At 46.1% G+C, this 15,673-nt stretch overlaps 1 protein-coding gene across 3 annotated transcripts; it reads right to left on the bottom strand.

Moving 5' to 3' along the window:
* Positions 1–237: 237 nt before the first annotated feature.
* On the bottom strand, positions 238–10,621 carry ZBTB2 (zinc finger and BTB domain containing 2). Of its 3 annotated transcripts, none has more exons than XM_071435569.1 (3): positions 10,426–10,621; positions 6,492–6,675; positions 238–4,511 (listed from the first exon to the last, which is right to left on the bottom strand). In XM_071435569.1, exons 2-3 carry the CDS (start codon positions 6,662–6,664, stop codon positions 3,149–3,151), a joined length of 1,536 nt encoding a protein of 511 aa, XP_071291670.1. In that variant the 5' UTR covers positions 6,665–6,675; positions 10,426–10,621; the 3' UTR covers positions 238–3,148. The 3 variants fall into 3 exon arrangements, with proteins under 3 accessions (XP_071291670.1, XP_071291680.1, XP_071291659.1); XM_071435579.1 differs by lacking the exon at positions 10,426–10,621 and adding an exon at positions 9,328–9,658; XM_071435558.1 differs by lacking the exon at positions 10,426–10,621 and having other exon boundaries at positions 6,492–6,686.
* Between the last annotated feature and the right edge of the window lie 5,052 nt (positions 10,622–15,673).

Genomic DNA, 15,673 nt, shown 5'->3' with positions numbered 1-15,673 from the left:
TATCTCTAACTGTAATAATAATTCAGAGGGTTTAGAAAAAGAAGCTTGAGCAAAACTGCATTTGTGCTGCAATTTCCCAAATTCTTGTGCAGCTGTTAACCAGAATTATACTGTTTCTAATATGTTGTAAAGGAACAAAACTGCTCAAGAAGTTGAAAGGCAATGACTTAAATATCCCAATGGAGCATCAGACAATAAAAGGGTATTTAAAAGAAACCATTATCATAGCTCAACACATATTAAAACAGTCTCTTTATTGTGGCTTTTTTTTTCTCTTTACCTGACAGTGTTATTTCATAAGAATAAATATTAACAGGTGAAAGTATCTCTGCTGAGCCTGCAATTTCACATTCCTTGTAGCAACAGGACCATCATAACCAACTCCTTCCATGGCTGCTTGTTTCCCTGCCCCACCCTGCTCACTCTTGCTGGGCAGCACACCAGCCTGGAAGGCCACTCTGCCCTCCAGAGGAGCTACCTGCCTCAGTGGGAGTCACCACTTCCAATCTTCTACATCCCAGATGTTGCCAGCAGCAACGCTGGCTTCAGTAAGGCTCTTCCCAGCTCATCTCTGTCTCTGCACAATCTGTGAGTTGTTCAAAACCTTTTGCAGAGCTAAAATAAGGAACAGGTTTGACAGAAAAATAGCTTCTTTTAAGACTGGTTGTTTTTTGCTTGAGTCCATTCAACATGTGACCTAGAAAATATCATGATGTCCAAACAGTGGAGAAGGAGAAGTGAGAGCAGGAATAATGTCTCACAATAAATGCTGTGGCCACGTGCACCCTTACACAACCAGCCATCTGGGGAGCTGAGCTGAACTGCTGTACTTTGCCCCACAGCAGAACTGGAGCACTGGATTAAAAAAAAAAAATAAAATAAAAGCATCTAAGCAGTAACTAACAGCTGACGTGGTAGCACCTTTAGCAGCTTCAGTCATTTTGGAAATGAACTTGTGACTATCCCCTAAACCACAGATACCTCAAAAGTGACGTTACCCTGAACTAGGAAAGGTTTATTCTTTTGTTTTTCTATTCTCAGAGCATTTTGGACTAAGAAAGATGAAATAAAACCCACATTTAAGGAAATTACACTGGTAGATGAAGATCCTAAAGTTTTAAAATGGGCAGCACTAAAATAATTCTCTAAGATGTTATTTTTTTTTACCTCAAAAGACTTCTATACTTTGAAGTCAATTGATTTTAAACCTATTACTCTAATAAAAGAGAGATAATAAAATCAATAGCACTTACAATAAACTTTACAATAATGGTCACATTATAATAAGCTGGGAAAAAATCTAGTATGTAGAGACCTTTTGTGCTAAATCCACCTCGAGTTTTAGTAAGCTCATTGTTCACCTGTGTGATGGAGGTTTTAGTCTGATAAACAGAATACACTGCTTGGCTTTTAAACTGATTCAGCAAGAGCTCATCCAGGAAGACCAAACACCAACAACCTTTCACCTTCAACTCAATAAATCATATCCCATTTAATTCAGTTTTTATTCAATGAAATGATGTATAAAAACTTACAAATCTGAGAACTTAACTATACACAAAAAGATGATATTCAGTTTAAACGTATACACAGAGAAGAGCTGTGGTTTGTGACTTGCCCTCTCCCACCCCTCCCCCCAAACACACACTGTCTCCATTTATGATGGGGCACTTTTTCTGTCCACTTAGACCTTCTGTTGGCCCAGTAATTGCTCAGTGGGCTTCACTGCTGCTGTCAGTTTAGGTTTTTAGGCTACCAGCAAAAAATCTGGGCATCTATATAAAATAATAAAAATCAACAACTTGATTTTTAACACAAAGATGCAGTACTACCATCAGCAGTAACTAAAACTACAGAATTCACCCTTTCAAGTTTTTGCAGGCTTTGTCTTGGCTTTCAAAATAACAGGACTCTCATAGAGCAGAATTTCCCAGCCAGCACTACAGATTCATTTTAAAACAACCATGATCACCTGTTGCTATAACACCGCTTTTCCTTCCTCTTAACTCATGCCATTAGACCAAATGAAATCATGGACATTCCTTGCCTGAGTAAGGGAATAAAGCTTTTTCTCTCTCCTTTCATGCAGAATGACTCAAAGCTCTGTATAGCTAACAACACATGTGCTGCACTAATGATGGTGCAGAGCTCACCAGTATGCCACTTCTCTAGTTTCCTTGGTAGCTTGGGTGACAACACTTACCTACTGGCTTCAACAGGTCAATAAAAATGCACACAGCTCAGGACATTTCAAATTTGGCTAAAAGCAACCTGTGCAATGACTAGCTTTGTCAAACAACTAAAAGACATTCCAGGCTGAATCTGAGAGCAGACGGCCAGTTACTTAAAAAGGATGTGTGCATTTATTTACCTGTACCAAATATACACACAGACACTTTATATATATATAAATCTTTATACATATACAGTATTTATATATATATATATATAAAGATTGCCATCACATTACTATTACAGCTACTTAAGTCAGAATTTGACTAAGTAACGACTTGGCTTGACTCTGAAACAGATACCCAAAGGCATACTTGAAGGAAAACATATGGCTAAAAGAAAACCAACACCCTCAGCTCTTTTTAACTCAATGAACAGAGATTCCTGCATTCTTTGAGGAAAAGTTCTGAGAGCTTAGGTTATAACCTTAATCAACTTGCATGCGGACTTGTAAAGAGCACGGTGTTTAATCTGCCAGATCTCAAAATGCCTTCTACCAGGGAAACTAAAATACATATATCCTTTGCTTACCAAACTGATACTCTGTTTCTCATTACACTCATCATTGTATCTAAATACACTTTTAAGCAATCTAAATTTTGTTTAAAATCTATTAAATTTGGAATAACTAATACTATCAACATAGTTAGCTGGATTGTTTTTCCACATGTTCCTTTGTATTAAAATCAATTTTGTTGTGGTTTGATGCAAGAGCTTTTTGTTTGTTTTGGTGGGAGAGGCAAAGTCCAATTTCCTTAATGTGCCAGTACAGTTCTGGTTGCTGAAGACAAAGGGTGGGAAGGAGGTTGCTGGAAAAGATGGTAGGGGTAAGTGAGGTAAGAGGTAGGGGGAGGAAAAAATTGATTTAATAAAAAATGAGTAAAGAAACTTTAAAAAATTGATATAGGTTTCACATTCAGTCTAACAATACTGCTTCCTGCTCCTTTTTGATGGAGGCTAACACTGCGTTATCAGTCTCTGTGGCTTCTGTGTCCCCACCACCTAACAGAATGGAGCGATCTTCTTCTAGCGTAAAGACAGAGTTTTGATTTTGGCACGAATGTTTGACTACTTCATTGGGAGTTGAAAAAGTTTTGTCACACAAGTTACATTTGTAGGGCTTGTTGGTCTGTACTAGCATGTTGTCCATTTGACTGCCTTCCTCAAAAGTACAGAGCTCCAGAGTCTGTTTATCCACCATCGTGTATGTGTCCATGCTCTGGTTTAGGCACACGTGTCTGGCAGCCTGGTTAGCCCTACAAAAGCTTTTGTCACAAGTGCTGCACTTGAAGGGCTTGCCCGTGTGTATGTACATGTGCTCCCTCCAGTGGCTTTTTTGAATAAATTTGCGACCACAGATGGAACATTCATATTTCCGTCTCTTTACCTCCCTCTCTTGATCTGCCTGCTCCAGGTTGTCGATATCTGCGATATCGGAGGGGGGAGGCGTCTCTGACTGCTGCTGCCCGTCAATTATTGGGGAGTCTGAGATCTGCTGCAGCTCGCTGTCACTAATCATCCCCGCTTCAGGCACTTCCATGGCATCTTTATCAGCTGTGTTGTTACAGAGAGACAAAGAAATATTACTTTCTCCCTGCTGGCTAGATGTGAAGGGAACTCCTGTGTGGATCTGCAGGTGCTCCCGCAAGCTGCTGCGCAGGTTGAACCGGCGACCGCAGAGGTGACAGGCATAGTATTTTGGGAAGCTTCCATTCCTTTTCATAATGCTTGGCTTGACATGTGCTATTGTGAGAGAGGCAGGCTGTTCATCTGAAGAAGATGCTTCCATATTGGCCTCCTCTCCCGAAGGTGAATTATTACCAGCAGCAGATACCAATTCCGGAGAGAGAGAAGATGGCAATGGGTCAGAAGCAGACATATTTGTCCGGGTCACTTGTGGCAGATTTGCACCCAACTGCGAGAGCTGTGAGCCGTCAGAAGCCTGCTCTTGGCTCATTCGGGACGTCTGAGGCCGTGGTTCTCGCCCAAGTTTGTCAGTCGCTGATGTAACCTTAGTGGGATGCCTTATCTGGTGATCTGCAATCTGAATGCCATATAATGAAGATGCTAATGGAAAGACTTGATCCGGGTGAGAAAAAGTTCCCTGACTTGCAAGGCTGGCCTCTTGAATTAGTGGATATGCATGCAGAAACTTTATTCCCTGTTCTAGTCGAACTGGGTCAATGAGTTGTGGTGCCATCTTCCCAGTGTACATCAAATGCAAGAGATAACTGAAGATATCTGGCTGTATGTCGGTCGCTTTCAAACGGACACATTCACTGAAAGGTGAAACAAAATTATAAATAAGACATAAGGAAAAGATTTTTTCCCAGTTCTAGGTTATTCAAGCCTTGATAAAAATAGGAGGTTTCTACTTAAATTCAAAAGACAGAATCTGCAATAAATATTAAGGGAAATGCTTTACTGTGAAAGAGCTAATCTTAGGAGCTACTTGAAAGATTACTTCTTTCCTCAGTGAAGTAACTGGCTTGAAAGAAAAGCTGTCCCATTGTGACCTATACCATTTTAAATTGCTGTTATGTTGTAAATGTGTTGTCACATATTAATATATTTTGTAAACTGCGAAGACATTTTCCCTCTTTTGTTGGCTGGATTCAAACACATCTGTAGCTAAATTACAACCTGCTAGCACGGGACTCTAAATTCACAGTCCAATAAACTTTTCTCAGTATTTAGTCCTGAAAACACCTAATTCATCTGGCACTTGCCTGCTGGGATTCTATGTCCTACTAGGGTTTACAGCTACAGTTCTGCAAATGTGAGGTATTGCTTTGTCCCAAGTGCATTATGATCCAGCAACCATGCAGTACAGAATGCGAATTCACCCAGGGATCTCATGCAACAGGTGTAACCCCTGGAATCCTGGTTTCTTACACAGCAGAACAGCAGATTCTTTCCTTGAATATGGAGGGAAAAACAGCAGCACCAGTGGACTGCCTGATCAGCCTAGCAGTCCCTTGATTAGAGCACTCAAAGGGAGATGCTTTGGCTATGATCCCCTCTTCAGCCCAAGAGGACTGAAACCAACATCACCCTCCAGCTCAGAGAGTGCCCTATGCATCAACCTTTACGATGCTCTGGACTGAGACAGCTACCACTGCTCTAGCTGAGGCTGTATCTCTGTGCAAGAAGTAAGGCAAGGTTCACAGAAGAAGAAAGGAAATAGGGAACATCTTTGTGAGATCAGTTAGTTAACAGGAGAGGAACTGGCATTCTAATTATTTTTCATAAGTATTTGTAGCTCCTCTATTAAAAACAAACATAAATAAACCACAGAAATTCAGAAATGGACATGATTACGTGCTGTGGTCTGAATGCTCTAACTACAGTAGGCTACCAAGCTGAGGAGGGAATTACAGCCAATTCTTCTGTTTCTTGAGGTGCACCCTTCTTGAGCTCTCTCTGTGACCGCTTCTGAATTCAGATATGTGACTCAAAAGTAAACTTGCAATGCTGTCTTTCAAAGATGACTGTGTGCTCTTGAGGGTGCACCAAGGCTGATAACATCTGCCTGCAGTCCTGTTTCAGAAGTACAAATGCACTTCTCTCCTAGCAGTTCACTTCTGGCTAAGAACTCTTAGCCAAGGAGTTAAGTTTGAATCACTTTAACTTTTTGAGTTAAAGTATTTTGGAAAAAGACCAAAAAATCTTTAAAGTGGTCTCACACTCTTGTGATCTTTTCAATCATCTCCTCAATGTAAGCCTGTGGTACAGAAATAATTAAAAAAAAAAAAACTGAAAGAAAGGTACCACAAACCCCCTTATTTTCCACCATTACATAGTATTCTATTATTTAATTGACAATAAACTGCAAAGAAATGAAACACATTACCTCTTTTCTAAGTTTATTTCTCAAAATCTCCTAGCAAGTACTTATTGGATTGTATGTAACATTGCACAAATGTCAAGAGCAGTGTCAAGACAGAGTAGAGGACAGTGAGTGGGGGAAGGAAAGTGCAGGAGAGAAGACAGGATTCTTGAAGTATTCAATAGTAGAAATTCAATTTTCTGCGCTTTTTTAAGGATAAAGAACTTGTGCTAAATTATAAAATTAGTGTTAATGAATCATAGTTCAACTTTAATATGTTTGAAAGTGAGGTTCTAGTTTGCAGTTACGACTGTTTGCAGTTAAGACGCTCTTTATGTCATAACAAGAAGCAAAAAGAACATTTTGTTGCTAGACTCCCTTAGGTTAGTTAACTGAACAACATTTAAATGGTGAACCTTTTTAGAGTTACCTGGTTTGATGAACAAACAACATCTTGAAGTAGTTGGAGAAAGAAGCGAGGACAGATTTGTGTGCCTTGAAGTAGACATCCCCAATGGCAACTGTGCAGTCACACAGGAAACCGAACTCTCTCTGAGCATTTAGCTGCTGCAGCAGAATAAGTCCATGGTTGGCCAAATCCATTTTTTTACACTCTGAAAAGCAAATGACTTGCATGTAAAACTTTACAGTAGATGCACAGATGCAACAGTAGCTGTGTCATAACAGATATTTTCTCCAATATCCAGATGTCATACTTTAGTAACACATCTTAATCCTAAGTTACTGTATAAAAGATACCTTACACATAGGCAAGGATTTCTCTTTCATGATGGGAAATGTGATTCACAAAGGTGTGAGTGATCTGCCAAGGCTTAAAGAGCAAAGGAGAACCAGGACCAAAGTGTTCTGGAAAGGCAGGGTGAGGGTACTTGGATATAGAAATATAAATAGCTAAGAAAGAGTAAGATATATTAACAAGTAGTAAAAACACCTATACAGAGTAGGAAAAAGGAAGTGTTTTGGTTGCCACTTGTCTGCTCAAATAGGAAAACTGATTTTCCTTTCTGATGTCAGTCAACTCACCCACACAAGTGGGAGTGACACAACCCAATAAAAGACAAGTTAGATACTTTTAACCTGGAATTTCAGTGTCTCTGTGTACCTTTTACCTAAAAGTTATGAGTCCATCCAGCTGAATCCAAGCCCAGCATTAAATAACTGAACATTTGTTATGGTTATGCCCTCTCCTGGGAAATACCAGATACATACCTGAATTTTCCCAGGCTCAAACAGTGAATTCATTCTAGGTATTGGCAAGCCCTCTGGACTATCAATACAGGAGGGGTCAACCTTTTCACCTAATAACTATTGATCTATTTATTGAGACCAGCCACAACAGCATTTTTAAAAAGTCTTCATGCCTGCCTAGAAAATCAAGAAACTCAAAGGGTGGGAGGTGCAGTTCTGTCCATGGCTGGCCACTGGCCACACACCAGGTAGGATAACCATGGGTGCAATGTGGCACTGACCCAAGCCCCCCTAGGCCAGGGCTTCCACTGCCCCTCGCTCTCCTGGGCACCTCCTGGTACCAGATGCTGGAGGCTGCCCACAAAGAACTACCTAAGAGCTTTATCTTTTTCTCAAGGATTCAAGGGCAGTCTTGGAAGCAAAAATTGGTAACTTTGGGGGGAAAAAATAGACAGGAAAACACATCAGGACAGTTACCCATGGTTGGATGGATGGATGAATGTGGGGCTGTTAAGATCAGCAAGTGGAAACAAACTTAATCAAAGCAAATAGAACTTTGGGCAAAAGTGAGAGTATGAAGCAATGTAAATCTGTACATAAACAGCAAGAAAAGCCAACATCTGTATAAAACAGCAAGAAAAGCCAACAAAATTCCTGGCCATGTAATGCCCAGAACAGAAAGAGAAGGTGAAACTAGAAGTGGATCAAAAAAATTATAAAAAGTCTTTGGTGTTTTCCCCTCTAAACTGAATAGCAAGTTATCAGAATTTAAGTCAGGTTTAAGCAGCTAGTTTCTTTTATACAGTGAGAGCATGGCTTTTTGGGAAAGAGAACAGAAATGTATTTCACATACGCCAGTATGTTTAGTCACTGGAGAAGCAAGTATTTCTGCTTGCCAGACAGGGAAGAACTCCCTCGTATTTAAAGGAATAACCAGGCTGACCAAATTCATTCCCTTGCATTCACATGAGATCAGAACTCATTGGAGACACGGGTGTAAAGACAAAGAAAGAAATACAGTGTAAGATACAGCTGATTATTTTCTTACAGTTAATAAGAGAAAAAGAAGTTAGGTTTCAGCTCTCTTTAGGTACATATTCTCCTCCCTCAATGAATGTTTGGATAACTAAGTTTGTAGATACAATATGCTAAGATTCTCTCTCTCTCCACAAGAGGGAATACTTGCTGTCAGCAGGAACAAAAGTCATGTTTGGTGTTATTTAATCCTGCAAGATGCCCAATGTGGGTGATGTTACAGAAAACACACTGGTTTGGTTTTTTTTAACCTTTAATTTTGATTATTAATGTGTTCTACATTTTTAAAAATCAGTCTGGTTTGCGCTTGGAGAACAAAACTTGCCAAGCAGAGCAAACCACCGATGTGAAGGCACTCAGAGCCAGACAAGCATTCTTTCTAGTTATTACCGTCCTAAGTGTGTTTAGTTTGGAGCTTCACTCTTACCCCGAACAGCAAGCCCTTCCTTAAAGACCTGAGTTGAACTTTTAAAAAAATGATACACGAGCACAACATTGTGTTTTGCATGTATCTGTATGATATCTAAGCGCTCTAGCTAAAAGCACTGCAGTAATTACACTCTAAGGAAATGACAGGGCAGATGAAAAGAGCGAGGAAAAGCACTTTGCACATTACAGGCATGTGTGTGCTCAGGAATTTTACCCTTAGCTAAATGAAGCGGTGATTAACATTGGCAAGGCCGTATTTCAGTTCTGACCGATTCAACAAGTGTGTGAAACACTTCTTGTGCCCTAAGACCCGTGGGGACAGTGCCTCCCTGGCCGGCCCCGCTCTGCCTGTGCAAGTTACCGGATCCGTTCGGCGATGCCGGAGCCGCCACGCGGGGCCGAGCCCGTTCGGGCCGGGCGCTCGCTCGGGAGGCCCCGCCGGGACACGGGGGCGGCACCAGCCCAGGATAACACCGGGGCTGCGCCAGTACCGCACCGAGGGACTGGGCCGGGCACGGGCAGCCAGCCGGGCTGCCAGGGAGCAGCTCTGGCACGGCGCTTCCCGCTCTGCCCTCGCACCCCGGGCAGCGAACCTGGACAGCAACGAGCCCGCGGCGCTGCTCCCGCTCCGACGGCAGAGGGCACCGGCGCGGCCCCGGCCGCTCACGGAAGCGCCGCACCTCCCGCAGCGGCAGCAGGCGCCCGCTCGGCCTTCGCCCTCAGCCCGGGCGGCGGGCGGAGAGCCGGGATGGGCCTTCCGCGCCTCCCTGCCCCCCCCCCGCCCCGTGCCGGGGCGCTCCCGCCTTGTCCGAGCCGGGGGCGTGTCCGGCCGCGCGCCCGCTCCATGCCCGGAGCACGCTCGGCCCCAGTGCGGGAGCGGACGGCGCGCTCCCATTGGTCGCCGGGGCGGAAGGCCGGGCGGCCGCGCGCCGCTCTCACTGGCTGCTCCCCGCCCCTCCCTCCTCCAGCTGGCCCCGCCCACCCCCCCGCGCACGCCACGCGCGCACGGACGGGACCGAGACGGCGCGCGAGACGCAGCGCGAGCGGAGCCGCCAGGGCGCGCGAGACGGGAAGAGCCGCCGCCGCCGCCGCCGCCAGGGCCGGCCCATCCCAACCCGCCGGGGGGGGGCGGGGGACAGGCGGGGCCGCCCCGCCCCGCGCGCGCCGGATCCCGCTGCTGCTGCTGCTGCTGCTGCCGCCGCCACCGCCGCCGCCGGAGGGGGCGGGAGGGAGGCAGCGCGGGCCTCAACCGGCCGAGCCGAGCCCCGCGCCGGGCGGCACCGGCCCCCCCGGCCTCCTCCCTCTCTTCCTCTCTCTCCGCGACCCACCCACTCCCCTCCGGCTCGGCTCGGCCCTACCCTCGGTGCGCACCCATCCCCCCCACCCCATACCGTGTCCCGGATGGAGCCGCCTGGCCCGGCCCGGTCCGGCCCGGTCCGGCGGGGATTCACCGGGCAGTTCCACCTCCCGCCCCGCAAGCCCCTCGGCCCGCTCGGACCCGGCGGGACCCGGCGGGGCCCGGGGAGCCCCTCACACACAATGCGGAGGTAGGGCCGAGCAGGCCCCGCCGCGCCCCCGCCGGCGCCGCCTCAGCCCGGGCCGCGGCCGGCGCGACGGGGCCGGGCGCACGTGCGGGCGGCGGGGCCGGGCTGCCCCGCGGGGCGGGCGCGGCGCGGCCGGTGCTCGCTCACCTGGGGGGCGTGGGGGCCGCCGGGTGGCGCCGCGCGGGGGCCGCCGCCGTCTCCGCGCCCGGCAGCAGCAACAACGGAGTCAGCGCGGCGGCGGCGGCGGCGGCTTTTCCTGTCCGGTTACGTTCGGGTCACATGACCGGGAGCGGAGCACAGAGGCTGCGGCGAGGAGCCCCCGCCGTGGGGGAGGGGAGGCGGCGAGCGCTGTAGCGGCAGCGGGAGACACCCAGCCCCCGCCCCTCCCTCTGCGCCCGCCCCACCGCCGGCACCGGGAACGGGAGCGGCCCTCCCGCCTTCCGGGCACCCCCGGGGCAGAGCCGCTGCTCCCGTCCTAGCGAGGCGCGCTGCCCCTTTAAAACTCCCGGGCGGCGGAGGCCGGTGTAGCCCCCCTGCACCCCCTCCGCCTCCAGCGCTGCGGGATAACGGGGATCGTGGCGGCGTGCGGGGATGGGATGGGATGGGATGGGGCGGTGCGGTGCTGTGCTGTGCTGTACTGTACTGTGCTGTGCTGTGCTGTGCCGCGCCCGCCGCCGCCTTCCCGGCGCCCGACCGGCCTCGCCGTGGCGGCAGAGGCTGCTCGGTGCCGCCGCCGGGGGGCCCCGAGCGGCTCCGGCCGGGCGGTGCTTGGTGGCGGGTGTGGGACGGAGGGATGGATGCCGGCAGGGAGGAGTGACGGGCGCAGGTGCGTCCCGGCGCTTCCCGCGGAGTCGCCGGGGCTGTGGGAGACGGGGACGGCCGGCAGCGGCGGGACGCGGTGTCCCGGGCCTATCGGGCACGAACTCTGAGAGCCGGTGCCCTCCTCCGCGTCACCCTGGCTGCTGTCCAGGTGTCATTTATAGCAAGTCTCGCTCCGGTGCGTCGGGAAGGGGCGGCGTGGGACCGGTCTCTGTGAAACTGCCCTGGGCACGCCGTGGCTTAGCTGTCAGATGGGAGGTTGCAAGTTCCGTTGTCAAAAAGAGTGATTGAGAGTACGAACGTGGAAAGGTTGGGTCTGCTGGCGGTCTGTTCAGCTGGACGCAGGTTTTTTGAAGCAGGTATTCTTAACTTGCCTTTTTAAGGGATGATATAGCTGCCGTATGTAAAAATCACATCTGCAGCTTCCCACAGTGGCAGATCTGGTTGTGGTGGAGTGCAGAGGGACGGTAGCTGTAGCAAGGCCTCATTTTACCCAAATCCAAGGCATGCTGTAGAATAATACATGAATGCTTATAAAACTGCATAAAGAAATACACCAGCAGGCGTACCTGGAAAAAAATTGTCAGTCTTGCAAAAGTTACTAAGTCACAGCTGTTAGTATGGACCAGGGATGCCGTCTTCTACAAGAGGCTGGGAGGCCCTTGGATGTGATTTCTCCGGGCAGGGAATCAGTCCAGGGACAGCCTGGATACATCTGCTAAGCAGAGCAGTGGCATGGACAGAACCATTTTCAGAGAAACTTTGTCTTTGTTGTTCAGTACCTTGTGGGAAGATGTTTGGCCAGCAATAGGTAAAAGGGGTTCCTTTGCACCTCGTGCCCTGGAGCCCTGCTCCTGCTGTCCTCCAGTGTGCTTTTCGTTGTTCATGGGGAACAGCATACGCTGCAATGCCAACTGTCTGTAGTAGGTCCAGATGATTATTACCTTTTTCAGGGTACTTATTTAAGCCAGCATTTAGGGGCCTAGCTGTGCCTGGGATGTTGTTTCTGTGGAAATTAAATAAGATATACTATGGAAAAAAAGGCCCAAACTTTGAACTTTGCATCTTGACAGCAGGTGTGCTGATGGGGGGGAGGACTCTTGTATCTTGTCTGGTTTGTATATCCACAGATGATTGCAGCCATCCCAGACTGTTGTAACTTCTATGGGATCTAAATTGATAAAGGACTAGACCAGTTTTATGTGAGTCCATCTGACTAAGCCATCTCTCACTGAAATTAATGGATGTCTTGATAGGCACATCTTGAGTCTTTGCATCAAATAGCTCATGAATATTAATTTATTTACCCAGCTTAAACTGCATTTGAAAAGTGCAGGTTTTTAAGACTAGCAAAGTCTTAAAAAAGCCCAACAAACCAACCCCAAAACCCAACAACTTTTAATTTTAATGGAGCTGAAACTGCTGCTGCTCCAGTACTTAGAATAAGCATCTGAACAGAACCTAATCTTTAAGACCCATCTCAAATAGCAGAGATCTTAAAAACATGTCCATTGTAGTTCAGCACAACTCTCTGAGTTCTGCTATGTGAGCATGTGTCAGAAAGTTTATAGAGTGTATTTAACCAGTCTACTTGGCAATTTTTTCCCCTGAATGGTTTCCCTTGCAGTTCAGTTTTGCAAGCTAAATACAAAGTAAAGAGAGTAGATGGGCATTTGAATTCAAGTCACTTAGTGGTTTGATGATCTGTCTCATTCTCCTAGAAGCTATTGAAAAAGTGATATAATTTTTAATATAACTGAGTGAGCTACTTAGGAAAACCAGTGTGTTTCTGGCAGATATCTGGCAGGCTTTTTGGCCTCTTTTTCTCTTTTATGCTGCACTTGCTTACTTGTGTGTTGGCATTTGTGTGGGATTCTCCTCTGTGCTGTCTCTGAAACTGGAGAAAAATTAACTTAGCTATGGTTTATTTGTATTATTAACAGCTCATAATTCAGCTGTAAATCACCTTTATTTGGACTGAAATACTTGAATCCAGCAATAATGCAATTTCTAAGCCTGTTGGATTCAAGGCCTGTTGGAATCTATAGAAAGATGGCTGTGTTGAGTGTAATGTTGCCAAACTTCAGACCCTCAGTACTGACTGTCACCTGGGACGTGTCACCTGTGTCGCAAGGAGTGATAAGCATTCACCTGATGAATTTGGGACACTTAACTTATCATGTGAATCTAAAATAGTACTCTATCTCTTCTTCAGATTTTTGGGTTTGTCTTAGGTTACAATCCATGCACCTGATATTCTAATAAAAATGTATCCAGGTCTCATTAAGTGGCATTACTTGCTTTTAGTTTTATGTGCTGAGTTTCCTCCTGAGTTTCTAGAGGTGTACTCGATTAGGATTTCTTTCCCACTTTTATGACTTTTTGAAAGGACTGTTCAGAATGTTTGAGATAGTGCTACACACATCTGAGCACATTCTTAGTTAGGTGTGATGCTGTTGATGACAGGATCAGTCCCTAGGTTTTGGGTTTTACTTCAGTCTGCACGTACTTGGATTAGAGGCAGCATTTTGTCTGATAAGATCATATTTTACATTGTAAATGAGCATGCTGTTGATGATATAAGTGTTAATAGGATGACGGAAGTGTCTGCTAATCTGAGTAAAGTCACTTGAGCAGTGGGAGGAACTTGATCCAGTCTCAAGTCCTGCAAGTGTGTCTTCTTGGATGAGTTCAGTTGAAATCTGGAGTGGAATACCAGATTTTTTTGTTGCTATAGTCAAAACCTCATCAGCTCCAGTGATGTTAATTAGGCTCAAAGTGCTAAGATTTTTTGTGAGTTTTCAAATTTCTCAGCATTTCTGAAAAATAACAGAGCAGAGTCAGTGTTCTGAAGAGCTCTTTGCTCACTGCTCCCTGCAGCACTGCTGACACACTCCCAGAGGAGTAGAAGCCGCAGGGATCTGGGAGTTGCATGTCCTAGGCAATGCGTGGGAATTGTTCCCTGAAGGTGTGGGACCCTATTTCACATGGGTACAACTGTAGTAAACCAAGAGTTTATGTCAATGCTGCAAATCTGTTTTATTAGCACAGCTGCCATTTCTAACACTTCTGCTTTGGATTTATGCTGGTGAGAAGGCTTGGTGGCAAGTGTGACAGCTGCAATAGCTTCTTCCTAGAACATTGTACCTCTGAGAGTCTCCAGTCTTTTCATCCAGGACTCTGTCCTTCCCCTGTTAGAATTGTGCACATAGTTTGTCCAAGTCTCACCTATCTTTTGGACACCATTGTAGGACTGTTAAAGTGATCCCTGGGAAAACTGATGTACAGGCCCAGCAGCAGTAGTGGAATGGCTCTGCTTTTTTTGCCTTGGCTTCTGTACTCTTCCTTGCCTTGCTGTTGAGATACATTTCTAATAGGTGAGTGGTCATCCCCAAGGAAATCTGAGCTTTCACATTTTTGTTGCCAGTAGGTTTGGTGGTCTGACAGGTGAAGGAGATCCACGGTGTGGGAGCCACCTTTTGTGTAGGCTGTATGAGGTGAAAAGATGAAGAAATGGATCTTTGTTGTTCTGTAGGCTAAGATGGTTTTCTGGTATTGGGATATTAGGAATTGTTTCTACACCTAATGTGAGTAGCTGCAATTTAGACCAGGGTAAATAATTATAACCATCCTTTTGTCAGTACAATATATGTCATTTAAGGAAATAGTTTAACTGTGTGTATAGTTTTTCTTGTTAAGAGACTCCTTTCTGTCAGAAATTTTTAGTAACCCAACTAACACAGTTCTTGCAGTGCAGATTAGCCATCTATTTCTGCCTTTGGCTTAGTCTGAAATGAGCCTTTTACATGGGCCCTGCCCACTTTTAACAGGTAAAATCAAACATAACCATGTCCTCTTGGCTGGAGCAACATTTTTAGTGGAGCTTGCCTATAAAGTTACAGCAATATATGTACTTGCATATGTTTTCCTTAGGAAAAAAAGATTCAAAGTGCAGTGGTTTCCAAGTGCATTTTTAATGCCCATGCAGGTGAGGTGTTCCAGAGGAAGCAGCTCTCAATGACAGAGCTCCAGGGAGGTGTGTGTATGCATCCAGCAAGCAGAGCTGATGTGAACAGCACAGCAGAGAGCAGAGATTGACTCTGTAACCATGAGTGCTGTCACCCCAGAAAAACAGGTCTGGAATTGAGTCATAGCTCTCAGCATTCCTTGCTGTTTTACAAATAGCTACTCTTGTGACAACTTCCCAGCAGATGTGCCAAAGAAAATCATGTGTAAGTTATCCTTTACCTTATGTGACAGAAAAAGCACAGATAGAAGCAGTTTGCACAGTTGGGATCCTTACAAAGAATGGCCTAACAAGGCTCCATATGAACAGATTTTTACTGTTCAGTCTTAATTTTTTTAAAAAGGTTAAAATTTCAGAGTCCTAGGTATTTTAGGATTCCTCTCTGGTTTTCCTTGCATATTCTGTATTTATTGCTATTGCATCTTTTTTTTTCCCCTCAAGTGACCCTTATTAGTTATAGAGTAGACCCATTTTGATGGAGATTCAAACTGTGCAAACTGTAGTGATGATGGTTGTTTTCAATTACACCAGGAGAGCATGGAGTGGGTG

This window comes from Agelaius tricolor, unplaced genomic scaffold (genome assembly GCF_023055355.1).
Source record: "Agelaius tricolor isolate 1412-34295 unplaced genomic scaffold, bAgeTri1.0.p SCAF_1, whole genome shotgun sequence".
Classification (NCBI taxonomy): Eukaryota; Metazoa; Chordata; class Aves; order Passeriformes; family Icteridae; genus Agelaius; species Agelaius tricolor.
The sequence above is the reverse complement of the archived record's forward strand: the minus strand, read 5'-3'. Positions and strand labels throughout refer to the sequence as shown.

Excerpts from the sequence above, each read along its gene's own strand:
- ZBTB2 (XM_071435569.1), bottom strand. The coding sequence starts at position 6,664 with ATGGATTTGGCCAACCATGGACTTATTCTGCTGCAGCAGCTAAATGCT. Across the intron at positions 4,512-6,491 it reads TTGTTTGTTCATCAAACCAG|TGAATGTGTCCGTTTGAAAG; the intron begins GTAACTCTAAAA and ends TTCACCTTTCAG.